At 39.1% G+C, this 15,789-nt stretch overlaps 1 protein-coding gene across 1 annotated transcript in view; it reads right to left on the bottom strand.

Moving 5' to 3' along the window:
- The window catches only part of OVCH1 (ovochymase 1), a 48,964-nt gene that overhangs the window by 15,587 nt on the left and 17,588 nt on the right, over window positions 1–15,789 (bottom strand). The window contains exons 13-15 of the mRNA XM_027129226.1: window positions 9,790–9,862; window positions 9,166–9,361; window positions 5,223–5,377 (exon numbers count right to left, since the gene is read on the bottom strand). Of these exons, the coding sequence (XP_026985027.1) occupies window positions 5,223–5,377; window positions 9,166–9,361; window positions 9,790–9,862 (424 nt within the window). The remainder of the gene's footprint in view (window positions 1–5,222; window positions 5,378–9,165; window positions 9,362–9,789; window positions 9,863–15,789) is intronic.

The following is a 15,789-nucleotide window of genomic DNA, read 5'->3' as shown; positions in this document are numbered from 1 at the left end:
CAAGGAGGTAAAATGTCTCTATACTGAAAACTATGACTTTGATGAAAAAATTAAAGACACAAAGAAATGGAAAGATATCCCACATTCATGAATTTGAAGAATTAATATTGTTAAAATGTCCACACTACTCAAAACCAGCTATAGATTCAATGCAGTCCATATCAAAATTTCAATGGCATTTTTCACAGAAATCCTAAAATTCACATGGAACCACAAAGACCCTCGCATAGTCAAAACAATCCTGAGAAAGAACAAAGCTGGAGGCATCACACTTCCTGATTTCAAAATGTATTACAAATTTATAGTAATCAACCCAGTATGGTACTGGCATAAAAACAGACACACAGGCCAATGAGACAGAATTGTGAGCCCAGAAAAAACTCTCATTTATATAGTTAACTAATATTTGAAAAAGGAGCAAAGAATACTCAATGGGGAAAAACTAGTTTCTTCAATAATGGTGTTGGGAAAACTGAATAACCACATGCAGAGGAATAAAACTGAACCCCTATTTTACACCACAAAAATTAACTTGAAATAGATTAAAGACTTAAACATAAGACCCCAAATGGCAGAACTTCTAGAAGAAAACAGGGAAAAGCTCCTTTTTTTTTTTTTTTTTGCGGTACGCGGGCCTCTCACTGTTGTGGCCTCTCCCGCTGCGGCGCACAGGCTCCGGACACGCAGGCTCAGCGGCCATGGCTCACGGGCCCAGCCGCTCCGCGGCATGTGGGATCCTCCCGGACCGGGGCATGAACCCGTGTCCCCTGCATCGGCAGGCAGACTCTCAATCACCGTGCCACCAGGGAAGCCCGAAAAGCTCCTTTGACTTTGTTTTTGGCAACAGTTTTTTTGGATATGAAACCAAAAGCACAAGCAACAGGGCCAAAAATCAGTAAGTGGGACTACATCAAGCTAAAAGGCTTCTGCACATCGGAAGAAACAATCAACAAAATGAAAATGCAACCCATGGAACGGGAGAAAATATTTTCAAACCATATATCTGATAGGCGGTTAGTATCCAAATTTATAGAACTCATACAAATCAATAACAAAAAAATGCAATTTATAAATAGGCAGAGGATCTGAATAGACATTTTACCAAAGAAGATATACAGATGGCCAACAGGTACATGAAAATGTGCTCAACATCACGAGAATGCAAATCAAAATCACAATGAGATATCACCTCATACCTGTTTGATCAGCTATCATCAAAAAGACAAGAAATAAACAGTGTTTACAAAGATGTGGAAAAAATGAGAATGCTTTTGCACCATTGGTGGGAATATAAATTGGTATATCACTGTGGAAAATAGAATTAAAAATAGAACTACCATATGATACAGCAATCCCTGTTCTGGGTATATAGCCAAAGGAAATAAAAATAGGATACTGAAGAGGTATCTGCACCCCCATGTTTACTGCAGCTTTATTCACATTAGCCAAGATATGGAAACAACCTATTTTTCTGTCAAAGGATGAATGGGTAAAGAAGATGTATGGAGTATATGTGTGTGTGTATTATATATATGTGTGTGTGTGTGTGTGTGTCTATATGTATATTTGTTTACTTATTTGTTTATTTATTCAGCCATGAGAATACTGAATACTAAAATGGAATATTATTCAGCCATGAGAAAGAAGGAGATCCTGTCATTTGCGACAACATGGATAATCCTTGAGAACAATATGTTACGTGAAAAGTCAGACAGTGAAAGACAATTACTGTATGATATCACATATACCTGAGACCTAAAAAGTGGGAAAAATGGGAAGATGCTGGTCAAAGGGTGTAAACTTCCAGCTGTAAGATTAACAGGTTCTAGGGATCTTATGTACAGCATGGTGACTGTAGTTAACAATACTGTATTGCTTACTTGAAAGCTACTAAGAGAGTAGATCATAAGTGTTCTCAGCACAAGAAAGAAATGATAATTATGTGAGGTGATGAAGGTGTTAACTAACCCTACTATGGTAAGCATTTCACAATACCTAAGTGTATCAAAATCATCACATTGTACATTTTAAATTTATAAAATTTTATATGTCAATTATATCTCAATAAAACTGAAAAAAGAAACAAGCTTTAAAACATAGGATTTGCATTTTTTTAAGATAGCCTTTCTGATTTTTTATCAGGGCTTTGTTTTTTTTTTTGACACAAATGTACTTAGGACCAAACTAAACCTTTAATTTAATTGTCTTCTTATACAATAAACTGAGCTGATAACATATTTGAGATAAGTGTTTATTTTATATGGAGAATTTCACAGGAGAAATCCTGAACTGGGAATAGGAGACCGATTCCTTAATCTGTAATGTAGAACAATTAACATTTTCTCTGGGCCTAATTTTTTTCCCACATAATTTAAGATTATACTTAGGAGGCCCTTCCAGTTTGAAAATAGTCTGATTTGCCAAATCAGGTGTTTTTTTATTCACTCATTCATTCAGTATGAACACATACACAATATAGAATTTTTCAGTTAATTACAAACATTTTGTGATACAGAAGGAGCCTGTCCAATTTATCTTTTATGGTCAGCACTTATTACAGGGCCTCGCACATGGTGAATCTTCAAGAAACAAATGGTACCTACTGATTATTTTAAAAATTATTCAGTGCCTACTGTGAGCCAGGCATTCTGGAAAAGAATATAAACAAATTAGATGGTGATAATAGCCATAAAGGAAATACTCAGAGTGAAAAGTTGAGAACAATGGTAGCTGTGTGTATGCTTACACGTGCATGTATATATTTGTAGTTTCAATAACATTTGAGCTCGTACATGAAAAATAAGGAGGTGGATTTTCAAAAACCTGGAGGAATAGCGTTTTCATGCAGAATTAATATCTGGGCTAAGGCCCCAACTTAGACAAGGATGTGGCAAGTTTGAGGTCAGAAGGCAATCAATGTGGCTGAAAAATAGTAAGCAAGAGGAGAGAAATAAGAACTAGACTGGAAAAGTCAGCAAGAACAGAACATGTGTCACTCTGTGAAGACAAAGATCAATGGTAGGTCAAAGAACTTGAGGTTAAAAAAAAAATCTAAAATTTGTTGTGAGCAAAGAACCACAGGATTCTACACTGTGTATCTGAAACTCCCATGTCTCTGCATTCCAACATTCTGATGTTCACCTTCCTGGATGAGAAATTACATGAGCAGGTCCATTACCCCTGAGTATGCACAGGAGGGTAAAAACCCTTTTTGGGGTAAAACCCAATTACCTGATAGAAATATTAGAGTCCGTTTCATCAAAGCAAGTTTCTGAAGTCACCCTTTTAGTAATTCAGTATTCTTTATAAAAGAAAGCTAGCCACATCTAGTCAGAATCTCTCCTATTTTCCTTTCTTTGTAGTGGCTGTAAATTTGGTCACACTGCAGTGAAAGTGACAGCTGGATGTAGCTGAAATAAATATAGGTACCAACTGAGATTATGGTATTTGGGTCACCTCTGACATGGACCTATTTGCTCTCTTGATAGATTAAGCTCTTCCCTTAATGTTACATGCTGTTAAACATGACAGAGACAGCAGAGCCATTTGTAATTTTCTTGATGTGAAAAAGAAAGAAAAAACATCCCTCAAAAGGGGGAGAATGAACACAATAATTCAGAGTACTTTTCTATTGGATTTTTATAATATAACAGTAATGTCCTCTAGCAGATGGTGTGAGTGCCCTTCCCATATTCCTCGGACCTTCCAGTCCATGCCGGCTGTGTGCCTGACGGCCCTTGCCCTGTCCACCACAGCCATAAGGCCGCTCAGACTGTGGGAAATGCTCCCCTGCAGCCTTCCAACCGTGACTCTGGGGAAGCTCCCTCACCCCTCCAAGGGGAGGGGATAAATATACTGCATGTGTTTTGCATCACTGCCAGAGTTTCGCTGCAGGATTCAGCTCAGTCCCTCCCTGTGGTAGTTGGCTTCATAGCACATTAATAGCACATCAATAGATGGACTGCCTTCCCTTCCCTGTACCACCTCCTCACATTTCTACCAGTGATATTTGTACTTTCTAAGCAGACTGTTGGCCTTGAATTCTCCTCTCAGAGTCTGCTTCTGAAGAATGCAAATTACAATATGCAACATAAAACAGAATTTGGGTAGTGCTTGACACAAGGAAAGGGTTTAACTACACTCAGTTTATATTCAATGTTACGAGGGGACCTCCTTCCTTCTCTCCTCATTTTTGCCAATGGAAAGACTTCTATCCAGATTAAAGCCCAGTTTTCTCCCCATAGAGGTGGTATCCATTGGTTTCTGTTTCTTCGTGGCCAGGGGGGTGGGGGGAGCGTTTGTGGGGAGGCAGGGGAGGACTATCAAAAAGCTGCAACTCAAGATTCATTCTCTCTTCCCTCTCTACTCTAGACCAATATGAAATGATACAACAATCTGGAGAAGTGTGTCTGCTCTACAGACCCCAACTTTCCCTTAGGCAGCCTGCCTCAAGTCCAGACTAGGTGTTCAAGGTGGGCTACTTAGTGTTGGAAACACTTTTTGGTTGCATACCTAAGGCATATTCCTCAGTCGGCTTTGTGGATATTAAAGCTGGTGTTTTGTAATCCTTTTGCCCACATCCTGTCTTTTTCCTAGTTGATTCTGAACTTGCCAATAGCATGCTTGTCCAACTGACGTGTGAATACATCTGTACAGGTTCGTGCCTCTAGGATATCACTAAAATTAAACTACTGCTTTGTGATTTGTTTTCCGCTGCATATGAAAACCATTTTTTCAAAGGTTCTCATTTTCTTCATGATTATTTTATCTGTGGTTGAAAATTAAGTGTGAGTACCCAGGAGTTTAGTAATAATTTGAAACAATAAAACTCTTAAGGCATAAGTAGGATACACTAATTTATAATCCGTATTTGCTCGTTCCCCTTTTACCAAAGCTTTAAGTATATCTGAACACATCTTCCCACCTGCAGACCAGTTCAGTGGTGTTGCCCTCTCCTACTTTCTCATGGGCTCCTCTGTGTACCCACTTCCCCTCTGACTGATGGCTGCTTCTGTCTCCTCTCTGCCATCTCAGCAAGTTTGGACTAAGTAATTCACTCTTCCTGTTGTCCCACTGGCTTTCGAGTAGGGGTGTGGTGTGATGCTGCAGGCACAGGCCAAGATGCTTGTCTGTGGCTTTGAGAGTAGATTCTTCCTGTCTAAGGAGAATCTCCAACAGATGACAACTTCCTATCTTCCTCTGCAAAATTAGAATGCTCTCACCTGACCCACATCTTTCCCTCCAGATGCTGCAAAGCCAGCACAGATCATCTTCTCTGTAATCCCTCCTGGATGGGCAGAATAGTAAGTGCGTTCGCAGACCTCTCTTTCTACCACGAGCACTTGAATCTGCTGTAAGCGACTCGCTAGGCCACCATCTAAGAAATAGATTCAGAAAGAGAGCTTGATAATGAAGTAAGCAACAAGTGGTGTTAAAGAAATATATTTAAGTTCAGACTTGCTCTACACCGACACAGCTGCCATCATTCGGTTTTGCCTAAGCTGATGCAGAATTCTGAATCCAAACACAGTGTTTTGTGCAGGACATCTTTATTTCCAGATGTGACATCTTGGTGAAGAAAATCCATTGGCAGGAGAAACAAGATCAGAAACACTTTTTTTCTAGCTTAATTCTGATTTAAATTTCAGTGTTTCAAATATAGCTATTAAGAATTCAGAAAGAGAAATTCAGTAATATATGAATTGGTGTCACAGATAATTTATATTATAAATATATATGTTCATATATTTTTACAGGTACAGTTGACCCTTGAACAACACAGGTTTGAAGTGCACCAGTCCACTTATACTCAGATATTTTTCAATAGTAAATATTGCAGTACTACACGGTTTGTGGTATGTAGGGCTGACTATAAATGACACTTGAATTAACCCCAGCATTGTTCAAAGGTCAATGTAAAATATTTTACGTAAACGTATTATGACTACATAACAATAATATATTTATATGATTTCCAATGGTAACAGGGAAGAGCCAAATCAGACTACATGTTGGATTTGTTTCTTTTACTTTAACCTTTGCTTTCCGCAGCTTTCGTTCACTGAAAGGATACTGTCTGTACATAATGGCCTGCCTCGGGGAACCCTGCCCCTCTGCCTGAATGTTAAAACAAAGTGGCTTTGTTCGGGGGAGCATCTGGACTCTGCCCACCTGTGGATGGGTACAAGAAAGAAGAAATTAACACATCCCCTCCCCGAGGCTGGCCATTCCAGGTGACATTTGCAAAACTTATGGCCATTTTACTTTACTTCCTCATCTCCTCCCCCTCTCTGTGCTATAAAAGAAACTGGCCAAACCCCATAAGATGGCTTTTCAGAGACACTAGTCTGCTGTCTTCTTGGTCTGCGGGCTTTTCAAATAAAGTGTTCCTTGCCTCAATGCCTCGTCTCTGATTCGTTGGACTGTCATGTGGCGAGCAGAGTGAGCTTGGACTCGGTAGCACTCATATAAAACAAAACCATATTTCTCTTGTTCCTTTATTATCACTGAGGCCTAATCTCAGCTCTAATTTAAGATGACACTGATGATGAACACTAAAGAATTTCTTCTCCCGCCTGGCCCTCAGGCAGGTCTATGTTAACACGTGTTCTGCGTGACTTATTCTATCACTTTAGATTTATGACTAATTAAAAAAAGGTAACTTCAGTATTTGATAGCCCTATAGCTTTTTGAAAAAAATTAATTTACATTTATGTAAATAGTATCTTATATTTTATTTATATTTACATTTATGTAAATAGTTCCTTAATATATTTATAAAGCTTTTTACTCTAAGCTATTAATACAACAACATTGTGAGGTGGGCTGTCACACTAATCTCACACATGAAAAAGCCAGAGCTCTGAAGATTTAATCACACAGCACCTATGGGACAGAACTAGCCTAGGTCCGACTCTAAATCTTATTTTTTTTAAGTGTTTTTTGTTTGTTTGTTTTTGGGTTTTTTTGTGGTACGCGGGCCTCTCACTGCTGTGGCCTCTCCCGTTGCGGAGCACAGGCTCCGATGCGTAGGCTCAGTGGCCATGGCTCACGGGCCCAGCCGCTCCACGGCATGTGGGATCTTCCCGGACTGGTGCACAAACCCCCGTCCCCTGCATCGGCAGGCAGACTCTCAACCACTGCGCCACCAGGGAAGCCCTTATTATTTTTTTAATGTAGTAATCTAATACATAGATAATTTAATGTATTTAAAATCCTCTTTTCAGGGACCATCCCTAACAATGTTGCTTATTATCATGTCTCAAAACTGAGAACTTGTTTTCTCTCTGAGACTAAAAGACTGAATTCACCTTTTATAAAACTGTAACCACCTCCGTCGTCTGGTGGTCATGGAGTTGGAGAAGGTTGAAGATGTTAAAGAACAGGCACATTTATTCAAGGGCTTTGAGGCCAGTGAGTCTATAAAAATTTACTGTTTCCTCTATGCTAGGTAGATGCTGAGTCCTGGAGAGAGAGCAGTAAATTAGGCAGAGATCTGCCTTCAAGAGGCTCCCGCTCTAAGGGGTGGGATGTAGAAAATGATTCTGTAAAATATGTTAAGTCCGTTTATGTGGAAGGAGATGATAAAACCAGGTAGTGCAGAGAGTGAAGGAAGGACAGTCCCGCTGCAAGAAAGGGGTCTGAGAAGATTTGAGTTGAGGATGGAGTAAAGAGGAGGGGCTGTGAGAAGACGGAATAGGAGTGCTCCGGGGCCAAGGAAACAAAGCACAGAGCTTGAGAAAGAAAGAAGGCACAGGTCGGCCAACAAGGGGACAAAGGAGGAACTGAGGCTGGAGAAGTATGGGGAGGTCCAATGCAGAGCCTTCAGTGCTGGGCTAGGAGTTCAGATTGTATTCCAAATGTAACAAATAAGCCATTCAAGGTTTATCAGCTGAGCCACACTGATTTTAAATCCCACTTTTGATATTTATTAGCCATGGAATTTTAGCAAATTACTTAGACTTCAGGGCCATAATCTCCTCATTTTCAGAATGGGAGGATAAAATCTCCTCATATGGTGGTTGTGAAGATTTTAGGAAAATGCAATTTGGCTGCAGGTAGCACAGTAAGCTGAGAACATGAATACTGTATGAGGTCAAAGATATCTCACCTCCTTCAAGCTCACAGACTTTATCATTATTTTTCTTTAAATTGAAGTATATTTAATTTACAATGTTGTGTTAGTTCCTGGTGTATAGCAAAGTGATTCAGTTATATATATATATTCTTTTTCATTATAGTTTATATATAAACTATATATAGTTTATATATAAATTTTTCCATTATAGTTTATTACAAGATATTGAATTTAGTTCCCTGTGCTATACAGTAGGACCTTGTTGTTTATCTATTTTATATATAGTAATGTATATATGTTAATCCCAAACTCTTAATTTATCCCTCCCCGCCCCCTTTCCCCTTTGGTAACCGTAAGTTTGTCTTCTACATCTGCAAGCTCACAGACTTTAAATGACATATAAACAGAAGGAAAATATAAAAGAAAATAACTTTATACAGTGAAAAGAAGCAGGACACAAACATCAACCCATTCAGATCTTTCAGTATTTCACTATGGCTTTAAGAAATCTAGAATCTAGCCCAGGGGTCATCAAACCCCAGCCAACAGGCCAATTTCATGCCAGGCCCTAACTGAAGCCTATTTATTACAAGCCTAGTTATTACATCCCCAAGCCTATTTATTACAATCTATCAACTAATTCTGATTTGTACATTTTTTAAATGGTTGAAAAGAAAATCCAAAAAACGAATAACATTTTGTGACAAGATTATTGTATAAAATTTAAGACTCATGGACAAGTTCTGTTGGAATACAGCCACATCCATGCTATAACATATTGTCCATGGCTGCTTTGTGCTACAACGGCAGATTTGAATAGCTGTGAAAGAGACCACATGGCTTACAAGGCATAAAATACTTCTATCTGGCCTTTCACAGATCTAGCCTACCTATGATTAAGTCACCCTGATGGAAAAATATAAAACAGCTCATTCTCTAATTTGATGAGCTTTACAGCTACATAAAACATGGTTTCAATGTTTCAGAAGGAAGAAGGGCTAAAGCAGATACTACTTGATATCATTTCCATGACACATTCTCAAAACTCTCAACCAGCAGTGATGTTTATGCAAAAGTAAAATGTTTACCTTCACTAACACTTCCCCATCCAGTCACAACACAGATCTCAGAGGAAAACAGAGGCTCCGTGCTGTGCGGGAGACACACTGGCCTCACCACTGAGTTGAACTCCAGAGCAGAGCTCAGCTGTATTAGGGCGATGTCAGAGTCAAAGGTCAGTCTGTCAAAGTCTTCGTGCACCACAATGTGTTTTGCCCTTCTCACCTGTATTGTTAGCAAGCAAGAGATTACAAGGCAAAGTCAATGAGTTGAACAACTTCCTTGTATACTGGTCCAAAATAATCTTAAATCTCTGCATTTCCACACATCAGTAATGAAGATGACTTTGTACTAAATTAAAAAGGGCAATCTCTGTTAATAATTTACAGGAGTCCATGCACTGCTTTCTGAGGACTGGTGGTCCTGGAAAAACCAGACTATGGTGGACTTGTGTACATGGACCTGAATTTGCACTTCCTGACTCACCTCACCTAATTTTCAGATTAAATGTGATCTTAAATGGTATCTTTAAATGTTAGTATAAATGATAAGTATACGAGGGCATTAGGGGATTAATAACTACATGTTTTAGCTAAATGTATTCCCTGGCATGTGAAAATTTAGGCAGAATAACCATTAAAACCATTTCTCACCTGCTCAGTTGGTTCCTTCAAGGTTCTGTCATGGTCTCCAGCAACAATGGTCCACAAGAGTGGATTATTTTTCCTGGAGAGAGAAGAACAACAAAAGTTTGTCATGAAAACACGTTTTTCACCATTTGGTCTAACCCCTTCTGGCCCTACCAACATGCACTGTTCAGTTCAGTCAGGGGCCACCCACTACCCTGTCTGGCACCTTTGTGTAACCAGCAATGCTACACTCTGCCTCCTGACCTACCTGAGGACAAGTTCCTAATTGTGTATCTTGCCCCCTTCTTTTGGCCATAAAATGTCTTTGGAGCCCTTATCAAATATCACCAAAGACTATTTTTAAGTTAAGAAGGAAAAAAGAAAAGTTAGAGCTTATTTTAATTTCATAGTGATATTAGGAATGCATGAAAAAAATTACCTTCATAATGAGGTAGATTCTGGTCCATGTTTTACTGTTAAAAGTATCCAAACATTATATTACAGGAACCAGAATTGATGAAACTCAGGTTAAAAAAGAATTTGTCAATTCAAAAATAGGTAAAATTCACGTATAGTGTTAGAGATCAGGGCACTGATTCCTGTTAGAGGGGTGATTGTTGGGAGAGGCTCGAGGGGGGCCCCTATTTGTTTCTTGATCTGGGTGCTGGTTACATGGGTGTTTGCTCTGTGTAAATTCCTCTAACTGTACTAAAGATTTGCACACATTTGATATACTTCAAAAAGATGTTTAAAAATTTAAATGTACATCCATTAATTTGCCACATCAAGATCTCCAGGGCTCCCCTGGTGGCACAGTGGTTAAGAATCCACCTGCTGATGCAGGGGACATGGGTTTGATCCCTGGTCCAGGAAGATCCCACATGCCGCGGAGCAACTAAGCCTGTGCTCCACAACTACTGAGCCTGCGCTCTAGAGCCCGCGAGCCACAACTGCTGAAGCCCATGTACCTAGAGCCTGTGCTCCACAACAAGAGAAGCCACCACAATGAGAAGCCCGCGTGCTGCAACGAAAAGTAGCCCCTGCTCGCCGCAACTAGAGAAAGTTGCAGCAATGAAGACCCAATGCAGCCAAAAATAAATTTAAAAAAAAGATTTTCAGTTGAAAAAATATCCAAGTAAAGAGTCTCTCAATTGCCAGAAGTACACTGTCACTTCAGCTCGGAGATTAAGTTTTCATTTTTCAAAACTGTTTCTTCAGTAAAATTTATTGAAATTATTTTTCAATACACTTTATTCAAAGGAGATGTTTCTTAATACACATAGGCATCTTCTCTCTAGTCATAACCATGCTCATTTCAATTTCTTGCATGATGAGTCTGACTCATTCATGTGTTTCAATGTGCCTCTATTAAGGGAACTAACTTAGGTAAAGTGCTTGGCAAGTACTCTACAGATGGTAAAGACTCCATAATGGTAGCCATTTATTATTATCATTGTTCTTATCTGTCATGCACTCTAATGGAAGGATCAACTTTATTCTCAAAGTCACCCTCTAAATCATTACTAACTTATTTCTTAAAGCTGTTACCAAGCTGTTGTCCTAGAATCATACCCCTGCCCTTGCCTTGAAAGGAAACCAATTGCTCGTATCTAAGTCTCAGGAGGAAGCTGCAAAGAGAAAAACAAGAACTGGTTAGACCCAACTAGGCTCAAGATGGTGGAAGATTTGACTTCCACTAGACCTTGGACCTCATTATATGCTCATTGTAATACAATAGCTAAATGACGTACCCACCAGCGCCATGACAGTTAATGGTTGCCATGACAACACTGGAAAAGCCCATACAAGAACTGAAAAGGAGTGCTGCATCAGTTCCAGGTCCAAACCACACCCTTGTTCTCTGATAAGTCACGGATACTCCTCCCACTCTTTCCAATTCCCTCCCTTTTACTTCGACCCTCCCATATATATGGTGTCTCCACCAGAATTGGGTTAAGAAGTTGAATTTCGAACTAAATTCCCACTTCTCCATTCTTCTGCCATTGAACAAAGCTTCTGCTGTCCCAGTCTCAGCATTGGTTTCATGATTGGCTGTGTGAATCCGAGTGGAAAAAGAACCTCCCTGGCTGAGACAAGGGGTGTCCCAGCATGTGTCCAGGCGACCAATTTGATGACAAATTCATTCTACCTTTTTATACAGAGAATAGTGTCCACAATACAAAGAAATAGTAAACATCATGGTAGAGTTGATAATGTAGCTCACAATCTCTAGTGAAGAAATTGTGCACAGTCATCAAATATCCTTTTATTTGGTAGAGAACACTGTAAAAAGTATATGACAACACAACGTACACTTTATAAAGCAACAAAGCTTGAGATTTCTCCAATATGGGACAATAGCTGAAGGTATCAATTTATGAATTTCTCTAGCCTTTCTTCCCACTTGCCCATGATCAAGCTTCATTTCTTGTATCCTTATGGCCTCATTCCCAACGCAACAATGGGACATGTATCACTTACTGCAACAGGAGAAGAAAGAGTAACTGCTAAGTTACAGAAAGGGGCTGAAATTGAGAAAACCGCTGATTTAGGTTTGAGACAGAAAGATTCCAATGCACAATTGCAAAGTGAGTTTAGTGCCCTAAAGTAAGTTAAAAATCCCACATGATCACGAAGACCAGAGTGGAGTCAGCAAAATAAGAACACACCAGGTTTTTCCTAAGGATAGAACAACATTACCCAGGAACTTGTTAGAAATACAGACTCTCCGGCCCCACACCAGACTTTAAGTCAGAAACCCTCCAGGCAATTCTGATGTTTGCTGAAGTTTGAGAACTAATACTAAGGGTAACCAGTGCCAGGGACAGTAGTATATGGGAGGTGATACAGTGTTGCTGTCGGTCGTCCTTATTGTCTTTGGAGCACTACCCAGCAATGCCAGCCAGCCTGGCACCTGGTGACATTCAGCAAAAATGATGTCTATCTCAGCTCCCAGATTTTGCACACTTCCTCAACTGGCTCATCCCACATGGCAAACCTGCCTTCTCAGTGGATTTGGATACTCAGAAGCCCCCTTCTATGGAGGATGGAGCCCTGGATGTCTATAAGATTGATGAAGTTGAGGCAGGGAGAAGCAAGTCCTTGAAGGAATCAGCTGAAGAGTTCCCTAAAGGCAAGGCATGAAGGGAACATACTACCTCGGTTATACCAGCATATCAAACACTTCTGGGGTAAAGATCTATATAGTTCAAGCTTCAAAAAGATATTTTTCTGGTCAAGTAAGTTAGGCAACTATGAAAAGTTAAAGAAAAAATGAGGTGCACAGACATTTTTCATATCAGTATAAATACAAGGCACAATGTTTTGTGCAAAAAATTATAAAATACTACAAAGTACATTTAATGTGCATAAACATTAATGGAAAATCAGATAATTAAAAGATTTTAATATTGATTACTTCCAGAGAGGCGGAATGGATTAGTGAAATGGAGAAGGTAGTTTAGATTTTACCTGATAACTTTATTTAACTGCCTTTTAAAACAAACATTATTACTATTTTAATGAAATTTTACAAAGAAACCAAGAAGGTTCACTAATGATATTGGACACAAGTTCTTTTTGTGGTTAACTTAAATGGTTCACAAACATTTTTAGCTGACTCTGTTTATTAATCTCAATTGACTCATCAAGTTGAATATTCTACCTTGTGAAGAATGGTTTGCTGTGGTCTGTATCTTGCTGCAAGGAGTCATGGTCCATGATATTAATTCAGGAACAGACTAAACTATTTGACAAGGGAGTCTGCCAAAGCTTCTGCTGTGCCTCTGGTATCAATACTAATAGCTGTTTTCTCTAATGCATTAATTTTCACTAATTAGTCAGCTATAACTGAGGCTTTTCCATGGTACATAAAAATGCACTTTGATAGAATTCTTATAAAATGGCTTCTCCAAGGGCAGAAGGTGTTAGAATGAACCATGTGGTTACTGGATTGAGTTGGAAATATTCGCATGAACTCATGTTTACTTTAATATAGGTACAGATGGATAAATATGTTTATATAAGTGAGTTAGTATGCATACTTACATTTTCTAGCTCTTTCAGCTAAGAGGGCCTGGAAACAATAGCCCCCTAGTAGCAAGCAGGGTGCCCAGCACCCAGATCTTGACTTCTCATGCCATTCTCCAATAAAATGAACCAGGGCTCACGGGAGAAATGGCTGTTTCTAGGACTGAGAGGGGAATACCTAAGATGAACCTGCAGCATCCTGTAGTGTCACAAAGGATGGGGGAATATCAAAAAGACAAGAAGCCACTCTGAAAGAACTCACAGTAGTCAAAGCTGGAACAATCTGAGCAACAAATAAATATAGAGTATTTATAAAAATAAATATTGTCAAGTCCGCACCGGTATAAATACATGATTTAATAAATAAAAGGAAGAGAAGAGGTAAATCTCGCATACAGAAGAATTTCAAATAATTTTTGTAGGAAGCTCTGCGCTCAAGAAGGTGGAGCTTAAGGCCCAACTGTTTGAGTGTGGGCTACCCTTAGCCACTTGCTTCCAAAGAGTAGGTAAGGATGGGGGGAAGATGCACCTTTACAGTGGAGACACCTGGTAAACACTGCCTGGGCCAGTGATGGAGGTTAACGTCATCATTGAGAAGTCATGTTGACAGCTTGTACCCTTGATATGATGTGATAAGAAGAGCATGTTGCCTCTGTGTTCCTCCTCCCCCAAATCCATAATCCCAGTAAAACCATGAGAAAAACATCAGACGAACTCAAACTGAGGTACATTCTACAAAATACCAGATGAGTACTCCTAAATACTGTCCAGGTCATCAAAAACAAGGAAAGTCAGTGAGACTCAGAGCCAAGAGGAGGCGAAGGAGACAGAACAACTAAATGCACCTTGGTGTCCTGAATGGCAGAGGGAACAGCAACTACACAGACCTTGTGAAAGGAACAAGCACAGCATGTTTAAGGAAGGGGGTGGGTCCACCGGGGACAAGCAGGGGAGGGGTCAAGATGGAGTCAGGGACAGGGAAGGGTTCTGGACCTTGGCTGTACATTGGAATCATCTGGAGAGTATTTATTTATTTATTTATTTTGAAGTATAGTTGATTTACAATGTTGTGTAAATTTCTGCTGTACAGCAAAGTGATTCAGTTATATATATATATATATATATATATATATATATATATATACATACACATTTTAAAAAAAAAATTCTTTTCCATTATGGTTTATCATAGGATATTGAATATAGTTCTGTCTGCTATACAGTAGGACCTTGTTGTTTATCCTCGGGATAAACAACAGTGTCCAGAACCAACCCACAAGTGATTGCCTTAACTAGTCTGGACTGAAAATGAATTAATTACAGTTACACACATCCACATGATTTAATCTATATATGTTATAAAGATAAAAGCAAATCACAGAAGAATATAAACTATAGTTCTCTTACATTAATATCAAGACCAGGAAAAACAAGGCGATATACTGGTTTTAGGGATTCATAGATGTTAAAACGAAAAAAAGAAAGCAAAGGAATTATGAACACAAAATTTAGCATAGTGTTTACCTCTTTGGGAGGGGCACTAAGGGGTTTTGAAAGGAAAGTGTAAAGATCCTTCTTACGCTAGGTAGTAGGGACACAAATATACATTTACTAACTATTCTTTAGATTACATATGTATATTATGTACAGTTTTTCATATCATGGCATAGTTTACTATTTAAAAACACGGAAAGTTCAGTGATCAAGGTGTGGATTATCCTACTGTGCGCTCCACTGTCGTGAACCATACTTTAAAAGGAACAGCGCTAAACCAATCCAGGGCAAGGTGCATTGCATGGTGAGGCCTCTGGAATTACAAACAATAGAACAATGCGCATTTAGCTTAAGGATTAAGTTAAGGCAATGGGAGAGGGCTGTTATGTGAAAAAAGAAAGAGATTGAGTTCTTGTTTTCTGGAACTGCAGTAAATTTAGATCAATAAGTTTCTGCTACAGAGAAGCAGACTTGGGCTTAACATAATCAGAGAGCCCCATA

The sequence above is a fragment of the Aethalodelphis obliquidens genome, unplaced genomic scaffold (assembly GCF_003676395.1).
Source record: "Aethalodelphis obliquidens isolate GAN/ISIS:26980383/991018 unplaced genomic scaffold, ASM367639v1 scaffold36, whole genome shotgun sequence".
NCBI classification, from domain to species: domain Eukaryota; kingdom Metazoa; phylum Chordata; class Mammalia; order Artiodactyla; family Delphinidae; genus Aethalodelphis; species Aethalodelphis obliquidens.
Note: the sequence above shows the minus strand (reverse complement) of the source record. Positions and strands in the feature narration are given on the sequence as shown.